At 51.8% G+C, this 9,333-nt stretch overlaps 2 protein-coding genes across 2 annotated transcripts in view; both read right to left on the reverse strand.

Moving 5' to 3' along the window:
• Positions 1–3,438, reverse strand: part of LOC108664715 — a 41,557-nt gene extending 38,119 nt beyond the window's left edge. Inside the window, exon 1 of the mRNA XM_018151384.1 lies at positions 1,129–3,438. Coding sequence (XP_018006873.1) covers positions 1,129–2,722 — 1,594 coding nt within the window. The 5' untranslated portion in view covers positions 2,723–3,438. The remainder of the gene's footprint in view (positions 1–1,128) is intronic.
• LOC125179146 (probable serine/threonine-protein kinase nek3) lies at positions 3,131–7,275 on the reverse strand. The gene is made up of 4 exons (XM_047884406.1): positions 6,873–7,275; positions 6,136–6,741; positions 3,983–4,229; positions 3,131–3,266 (listed from the first exon to the last, which is right to left on the reverse strand). Exons 1-4 carry the CDS (start codon positions 7,273–7,275, stop codon positions 3,131–3,133), a joined length of 1,392 nt encoding a protein of 463 aa, XP_047740362.1.
• Positions 7,276–9,333: the final 2,058 nt, after the last annotated feature.

Consider the following 9,333-nt stretch of genomic DNA (forward strand, 5'->3'; position numbering starts at 1 on the left):
AACCGCCGTAAAACGTATTTAACTGCAGCACAACTTATTTAACCGCCGTACAACTTATTTAACTGCAGCACAACTTATTTAACCGCCGTACAACGTATTTAACTGCAGCACAACTTATTTAACCGCCGTACGGCTTATTTAACTGCAGCACAACTTATTTAACCGCCGTACAACGTATTTAACTGCAGCACAACTTATTTAACCGCCGTACGGCTTATTTAACTGCAGCACAACTTATTAAACCGCCGTACAACGTATTTAACTGCAGCACAACTTATTTAACCGCCGTACGGCTTATTTAACTGCAGCACAACTTATTTAACCGCCGTACAACGTATTTAACTGCAGCACAACTTATTTAACCGCCGTACGGCTTATTTAACTGCAGCACAACTTATTAAACCGCCGTACAACGTATTTAACTGCAGCACAACTTATTTAACCGCCGTACGGCTTATTTAACTGCAGCACAACTTATTTAACCGCCGTACAACGTATTTAACTGCAGCACAACTTATTTAACCGCCGTACGGCTTATTTAACCGTCGCTTCACTGGACGCTGGAAGATTGATGTTGTGAGAATTTTAAAATGATGTGATGATGTTATAACGATGCACTACACTTAGAGTACGTATTGGTACCACACTGAGCGCATTTGTACCACACTGAGAGTATTGGTACCACACTGAGCGCATTTGTACCACACTGAGAGTATTGGTACCACACTGAGAGTATTGGTACCACACTGAGAGTATTGGTACCACACTGAGAGTATTGGTACCGCACTAAGAGTATTGGTAACACACCAAGAGTATTGGTAACACACCAAGAGTATTGGTACCACACTAAGAGTGTTGGTACTAAGAGAAAGTCTACACGATGCTACACTAGGAGGTTATAATCCTCAGTAGCAACGCAGACCGAGGGAAGAGGTTGTGAAGTTCTACTCTGAACACTTCATCGAACGCCCTGAACCTCGCTCTCCCGAACATCGCCCCAAACCGTAACCTTTTTTTAACAAGAATGACAAGACACATCAAATTGTCACCTACTCTACACATACGACATTGATTATCATAAATAAAACAAGAGCCTGAAGCGGGCAGCGCGCGGCGACACGATCGTACCTGGACTGGCAGCTGCGAGCAGGTCGGAGAGGGAGAGACTCGTAACAGGATTAACGAACACGTGAGGGCTGCTCGCTGATTCCTCGGCCCTCAGCGAGCCGAGGTCTACTGACAATTGGCGCCGGGGTTCTTCTTCTCGGTCGTCGTCGTCGTCGTCGCGACCGCCATCGTAGCCTGTAAAGCTGATGGCGCACACGGAGGCCGGGCGCGCGGGCATCGACACATCGGGACGGGCGGTCGTCAGCGGGGAGGGAGTCGAAGGGCGAGCGAGAAGATAAGGTCTTGGATGGGAGGGAAGAGGAGATGAGTTCTTGCTTCCCATTCCTATGAGTCCAATGCCTCCTAACTTCTCCCACCTTCTACTCACATCGGGGACCTCTTCAAACTCGTGCCTGTCTTCGTCCTGATCTTGGGCGTCGAGGGAGGCGTTCAGGAGATATCTGGGCTGCCTGTGGCACTCAGCAGCAAGCACTTCACTCAGGCTCAAGCTAGAGGCGATGAGCTTGCGCTTCTCTTCGAAGTTGAGGTGATCCGAAGACGAGGAGCGAGCCATCTCGTGGACAGCCACATGTTTCCTGTCGTCAGCGCACTGACCTGAGGGCGGCTCCGCTGGCTGCAGAGTCTCATTATTATCTATTGTTGCTTTTGTACTATTCTTTTTGGCACTATTTTTGGTGAACCTGCCCATCTTGAGACCGAGCAGTCCGCTGCGTTTGGCGCGCTTTAGACGCACAGCTTTACTGCTGCTGTTACTACCTCCACCGGACGATTTGCTCACTCCTCCCACCAGTCCGTCTACACCGACGTTACTTGACGCCGTCATGCCACATCTCCGCTCCACCGCAGCCGCCATATCCACCACAAACCCGCCACCAATGTTGCCCCCGTACCGCCGCCCCATGGGGGAACATCCGTCGGGGGCGGTGAGGTACATTGGGTGCTCGTTGCCATCGCACCGCGGATGAGGGGCGCTTTGTTCCCGGATCCTAAGTATGGAGGTGCCCTCAATGAAGTCAATGCGAGGGCCGGAGCAGGCGTTGTTCCTCATGTAAATGCCCTCGCTTTCGAGAGTCCTGTTGAACTTCTCGATGTGGGAGTAGGCGGTCGCCTCGGCGCTGCATTTGCCGATGCCGCTGCACTTGCCGATGCTGTTGCATTTGACGTCGCTGCGAGGCGCCGCGTTGTGGGGGTAGTGCGTCTTGCTGCTCTTCAAGGAAGCTTCGCTCAGAGTGTGGAACTTTCGGCCGAAGTCGTAGACGGTGTACGGACGGCTCCGGGCAGGCAGGTAAAGGCTGTCGTCGACCACATCTCCATACTGCATGCCCCCCGACGGGGGCACGAGCCCCGACACCGGTCCCTCCGGCACGCGGACCTGCACATTCTGCCCCTCAGCCAGCACCCCACTGAGCGAGGAGCCGACGCTCCCTGCGGATACGCAGCCGTCAGGCTCACCTCGGAATTCGCTGCTCAGAGATGTGGGCTTTGGTTCAAAACCACTACTCAAAGATGTGGCGTTAGTGTCAAAGTCACTGCTTAGAGATGTGGCGTTCGTGTCAAAGCCCGCGTCACTTCTGGCGGTGGCGGCATCGGCCATCAAGTTCGACGGATGCGCTGAGGCGCAGTGGCCGACACTTGCTGTCTCGACCAGAAGTGTGGAAAGTTCAGGATAGAGGCCTGCTTGCTATATGTATAGGATACATTAACAGTGGCCAGCGATATTTGCGTCTCAATGCCCGGTTACTACAGATACCCTCAATACGCTAATGATGAAACAAAACGTCCGCAGCGTGGGAAATAATACGCAAGGATGCTTATACCGTCACGGTAACGAGCTTGTCTGGGATTTTGTCATAGAGGAAATCGCTCGATGCCATAGATGATATTATTGGTAGCTGATAAGCGTTTCTGTATGCACGAGTGTTTCCTTATAAAACTTTCAATGAGCGAAGTGTCGCTTCAACGACTTTATGAAGCTTCACGTACAACATTCCTCGTGTTGCATTCATGTTTCAGACACGAGCAGGTTGAGGATGGGCCACGAGCAGGTTGGGGTAGAGTTACGAGCAGGTTGTTTGAGCCACGAGCAGGTTGGGTTTGAGCCACGAGCAGGTTGTGTTTGAGCCACGAGCAGGTTGGCCCTATCAAGTATAAGGCTTCAAGTGACCATGTCACAACTCAGGAGCACGCAAGACAAGCTTTTCTAAGAGTCTCGTATTGCGCTCACGTCAACCTTATAGCACCTTACGTCAACCTCTTTGGGGTCAGATATACATTGCGTTCTCGGGGCAGATATATGACCTATAATGCGTTCTCTGTGGTTACACATTGAGGATAATCAGAAGTGAGTGGTTGCTAGCAATAATCGTGACTGTTTTTATGAAGCTAACAGGCAGGGGTAGCCAAGCACAGCAACCAGGGCACTGAACACTGCCACCACTGCACCATGACGGTGCAGTGACCGTGCATCGTGACGGTGCAGCGCCTTCCTTGCGCCGCTACACTGCTACGACAGCGCTACACGAGCGCCGTTGTAGCAGCGCTACACGAGCGCTGTTGTAGCAGCGCTACACGAGCGCTGTTGTAGCAGCGCTACACGAGCGCTGTTGTAGCAGCGCTACACGAGCGCTGTTGTAGCAGCGGGGCCAGGTGAGGCGTCAGCGCTGCGGCCATCCCAGCAGCCTGCGCCTGAGGCTAATAGCGTGGCATGCTTAGCACAACACAAATATAATCACACATCTGCATCACAATATAATGCACAAAACAACACAAGAACGTCCCGGGCTACACTGCAATGATAACACCTATAGCACTCAATGTAGCACGCACACACGAACGCACGCGACGCGCGCACAACCTCCCGCCACGAACTCTGGAGCAGCACTGAGCTTCCTCGTCACTGATGACTAGCGGCGAGGTGGTCGCCTGCACCTCGCAGGTGGCGGGTGAGGTGGTCGCCTGCACCTCGCAGGTGGCGGGTGAGGTGGTCGCCTGCACCTCGCAGGTGGCGGGTGAGGTGGTCGCCTGCACCTCGCAGGTGGCGGGTGAGGTGGTCGCCTGCACCTCGCAGGTGGAGCACATCACCAAATTCTGAATAGTTTCGACTGCTCTCTCATCAGCGACAATTAAACCTTTAGCTCATAAAACCGAAGAAACCCTGCGCCGTTGTTTAAACGTGTGTTCTATTTCCCTTCCAATATAGACGTTACTACCTCAGAAGTGTTGGCTGATACGTTTTCAGTGTCCGGTCTATTTAGTATTTATGTTTATATTAATATATTTATATTTAAGCTGTGATAAACTATAAAAAAAGCCTTCCTTATGTTAGCCGCCATTATAATAAATCCAAACTTATAGTGTGCCAAGCACACAAGCTCGTAAGGCCACAGTGTGGTATGAGAATCAGAAATATTTAGTTATTCATATATTTATTTTTTAGTAAATGCAACACAATACAGAAATATATAAATATTTAGTTATAAAATAAGCGTCGAAATCAGCGACTATTTCAATCACATGAGAAGACCATTCGCATGGCGTCAGGTGTGGGGTAGTCATTGCTAGAGCAACAAAACACTCATCAGATGCATGAAGAAATAGAATGTGCCTATTAGCTCTGTTCGTTCGTTGCTGCTGTACGTCTACTCCCACAAGATGTCTTGTTTCACCCTCTATGGAGGTTTTCCGAACTGTCTTCCGTCTAATAGCTACCCCGGAACTGCTCGCTCGCCACGCCAAACGGTACCGATCGTTCCATTTACTGGCTGGCCCAAGCGACCATTAAACCATCAGATCATAAAACCGAAGAAACCCTGCGCCGCTGTTAAACGTGTGTTCTATTTCCCTTCCAATATAGACGTTACCTCAGCCGTGTTGGCGGATATATTTTCAACGTCCTGTCTATTTAATATTTATGTTTCTATAGCTGTGATGATGTATCAAGATGCCTGACGGTTAACCTCCTACGTCGCTAACACCACTATACTATACACTGAACGTGAGCGAGCAATACGCCACTACCAGTTCCTCGGCTACTGGTCGCTTGCCGCGTCAATCATCTAAAGGTCCCTTATACACGGAGATAGTATTAGCTGCAAGTACTTCACACTTCAAATATTGAGCTGATTTTTCTTCAGATGCAAGTAGTTCAGTAGCTTCTTGAGATGCAGGTACGTCTGAAGCGATTGAGTTTGTTGATGTGGCGTGAAATAACACCAGTTGGGGTGAAGCCGTCGTAGTGTGTGCATCTGCGCCGCTGTTTGTTATGCTTGAAGCAAGAGCTTTTTATGTTATATGTTATTAACTATGGCTTGTCCCAACAAGGTTGGTTCTAAGAACGTCAAGAAATGTTCAGATGATATTCAGCTCTTCTGATAGATATTCCACAAGTACAATCTACTGCTCTCTACGTCACGATGAATATTCAAACAGAAAGTAATTGAGAGAGTAGTATTTTAAAAGTTAAATGAGACCTTATTAGGTCTTTTACCTGCATTCTACGCTGATCGATCAATTTTTTTCACCTACTCAGCTAGAGTTGTAACAACGCCACCAACTGCTTTACCAAACGCCTCCTCAAACTCGCCATTACCCTCATGTTGCATATTCCACCGCGCGCAGACCTCACTAACGACACACTGGCAGTTGTGGATGCGAAAATACATTTTAGCAAATACTTTCCTCGAGTATAAGCTTACAGCCGGTGAAACTGTGAGTGTGAAGTACTTGAAGCAAATACTCTCGCTAATACTATCCCCGTGTATAAGCAAGCACATTTTACATATGCTAGCAGGAACCTCCTACGTCACTAACACACTTATACCTTAGAATTACCCGTGTTTCATTCATATTTATCAACGGTAATTGCCATGTAAGCCATTTTGAAATAGTTTTAATTGCTACAGTGAGAAAAGTGCCCGTAGAGAACGGTGCATTCACAGCTTTGCATAACCCAATAAATCTGCTACAAGAGGCCATAAAGCAGACCAGAGGAGCAGACCAGTTCCTCACCTGCCTCGCTGGTCTCCTCCTCAGGGTCGCTGTAGTACGCCCACACCATCAGCTTCTCCAGGATGCTGCTGCCTGACGATAAGTCCTCCGAGGACCCGAAAAGGTTCTCCTCAACGCCGTCTTCCTCTACAGTTGGGGAGTAATAGAATCCGTCCTCTTCACACACTCGGCCACCACCTGCCCCTTTCTCGCCCCCTGTTCCCCCTGGTCTGGGGGGTTTGTGGGAACAACGTGTGGGGAGGGACCGAGTTTTCAGCTCATGCTCCTCCGACTGAGGATGGTGATCTACACGGGGAGGGTCAGGGATGGGGGGCATGGCGGGGGTGGGGTGGGCAACGCGCGGCGTCCACACAGGGGGCGCAGCGCCCTGCTCGCTCAGACTCGTGGGGCAGGAGAGGCTGCCTGGGCCCCCAAGTGGGGAACGAGGGTGGGTGGTGCGCAGGATGGGGAGGTCATCAGGGCCAGCCATGGAAGGCGGGAGGCCAGCAGCCCCCACGCGAGGGTTGGGGGGCGGCCTGTACTGCTGCGAGGGCTGGAAGGGAGGGTAGCGCGAGATGTGTTGGGGCGCCACCGTGTAGTAGACCGGCGAGTCCAGACCAGGAGGGGCTGAGTAGTCCAGACCGTGCGACGCAGAATATTGCTGCTGAAGTTCTTGCTGTCCTTGCAACTGCTGCTGCTGCTGCTGGTGTTGTAGCTGCTGTTGTTGCAGTTGCTGTTGTTGCAACTGCTGCTGTTGCAATTGCTGTTGTTGCAACTGCTGCTGTTGCAATTGCTGTTGTTGCAATTGCTGTTGTTGCAATTGCTGTTGTTGCAATTGCTGTTGTTGCAATTGCTGCTGTTGGAGCTGCTGTTGTAGCTGGAGTTGCTGCTGGTGCACAATGTGCATGTGTTGCGGCTGATGCAGTGGAATGACATGCTGCTGGTGAAGCAGTGAGGTGACATGCTGCTGCTGTTGTTGGTGCAGCGAGCTGACATGCTGCTGCTGGTGAAGCAGTGAGGCGGCATGCTGCTGCTGGTGCAATGGAGTGACATGCTGCTGCAGGGGTATGTTGTTGTGCTGGTGTGCAGCCCTAGGAGGCCTGGGGTGAGTGTAGGGTGTGGGCGCCGGCAAAGGTGGGCGAGGCGGCTGGTATAAGCCATGATCATCCGGCGCGTCGCTCGGCAGCATTCGTAAGACAGGAGCCGGCCACGTCTACGTTAATGGATCATCCGTGTCGGACAACTGCACGTGGAGGACTCGGCATGGGATTGTGAACAGCTTCATTCACGTGCACGCCTTGACATTGGATTGTGAGGAGTTTCATTCATGTGCGCGCTTCGGACTGTAATAGTGAGGACATTCACGCACATATGAGCCACGGTATGTGTCTCTTATGACCTGCATGCCCATGCAAACCGAGGCATGAGGCTGTGAGGAGCTTCAGTGACAGGAGGCATGGCAGTCAATGCAGACCGTCACAAGTTGAGTGGGTCGTGTCCAGTGAGGGTGGCGTAGCGGCAGTCACTTGTAAGCGATGTGCCGTCTAATCCACAGGCGCAAAAGTGTCATGCTATAGTAAGTTAATAATTTGCTTCCTAAGAAAATATCACAAGCGTTTCGATGAGCTTGCCTGCCTATGGATGTTCACCAGGATGCAGAATCACTATGCACTATATGCCAAGATCCCGCGCTATCACAAGCTTATGTTGACACATCTCATGGTCTTGCAATGGTGAAATCGACGCTGCCCTCAGAACGCGATAGTGAAATGAAAACATCCTCACTAATGAGCATTAAACACACCATTCAACTGGCACCACACACTGTACTCAGACACACCACACACTGCACTAAGACACACCACACACTGCACTCAGACACACCACACACTGCACTCAGACACACCACACACTGCACTCAGACACACCACACACTGCACTCAGACACACCACACACTGCACTCAGACACCACACACTGCACTCAGAGTCTCAAACACACCACACACTGCACTCAGGAGGCCTGATCTCCTAGGGCTGGTCTCAGACACACCACTTACTGCAGTCATTATCTATACTGACAGGTTCGCCCAGTGCGAGGTGCATCAAACACTTGGCCCTACACGCGGCAGCTAAAAGCAGGTGAGGGCCCGCGGCACCTGATGGCAGTATAGGGCCACGCGTTAGCTGAAGGCAGAGGAGGGCCACGTGGCAGCTGAAGGCTGGAGAGGGCCACGCGGCACCTGAAGGCAGAGGAGGGCCACGTGGCACCTGAAGGCAGAGGAGGGCCACGTGGCACCTGAAGGCAAGGGAGGGCCACGCGGCACCTGAAGGCAGAGGAGGGCCACGTGGCACCTGAAGGCAAAGGAGAGCACGTGGCTGCTGAAGGCAAGGAAGGCCACGCGGCAGAGGAGAGGGCCACACGAAAGCTGAAGGCAAGGGAGGTCCCCGCAGCAGCTGAAGGCAGGGGAGGGCCACGCGGCAGCAGCGGCACAAGCACAGCTGAGCGATCAATACGGGAGCCGGGATACTGTCTTATCCGCCCCCTGCCAGCACATGCCAGCACTCTGACTCAAACTGCCAGCAGGCTGCTTGCAAACTGCCAGCACGCTGCTTGCAAACTGCCAGCACCTTGCATGCGGGCGGCCAAACCTTGCCTGCAAGTGGCCAGGAAGCTAACAGCACACCGGCAGACAACAGATAGGAGCTCTGCTGGTGCGACATGACAGAGTCTATGGCAGAGTACTGCTGCCAGCTATGGTCCCAGCTAATTAGTGTGCGCTATGCAGCAATTGGTAGTAGTCATGGGGCTGTACTGGGCCGTACTATGGCTGTACTGGGGCCGTACTTTGGCTGTACTGTCGCCGAACAGAGGCGGTAGTAGGGCCATACTGGAATTGTATTCAATGGAGAGAGAAGGCAGGTAAATCATTCGGGACACGTGCAGGATGATGGCCAGATCGAACCCAGAAATTAGAAACGAGACTTTGAGGAAGGGATCCTCAGTGGGAGGATAGGAGTCCTCCTCTCCCCAGGGGTACAGTCACTGTGGAAAGGATCCTTATGAAGGAAGGATCCATATCATACAACTCACGACATCACACAACTCACGACATCACACAACACACGGCAGCACACAACACACGGCAGCACACAACACACGGCAGCACACAACACACGGCAGCACACAACACACGGCAGCACACAACACACGGCAGCAC

This window comes from Hyalella azteca, unplaced genomic scaffold (genome assembly GCF_000764305.2).
Source record: "Hyalella azteca isolate HAZT.00-mixed unplaced genomic scaffold, Hazt_2.0.2 contig15393, whole genome shotgun sequence".
Lineage (NCBI taxonomy): Eukaryota > Metazoa > Arthropoda > Malacostraca > Amphipoda > Hyalellidae > Hyalella > Hyalella azteca.

Coding starts and splice junctions, on each gene's coding strand:
- LOC125179146 (XM_047884406.1), bottom strand. CDS start 7,275: ATGGCTTATACCAGCCGCCTCGCCCACCTTTGCCGGCGCCCACACCCT. Junction 6,742..6,872: donor CAGTTGCAACAACAGCAATT/GCAACAGCAGCA, acceptor TGGACTACTCAG/CCCCTCCTGGTCTGGACTCG. Junction 3,267..3,982: donor TCCAGAGTTCGTGGCGGGAG/GTTGTGCGCGCG, acceptor TATACTTGATAG/GGCCAACCTGCTCGTGGCTC.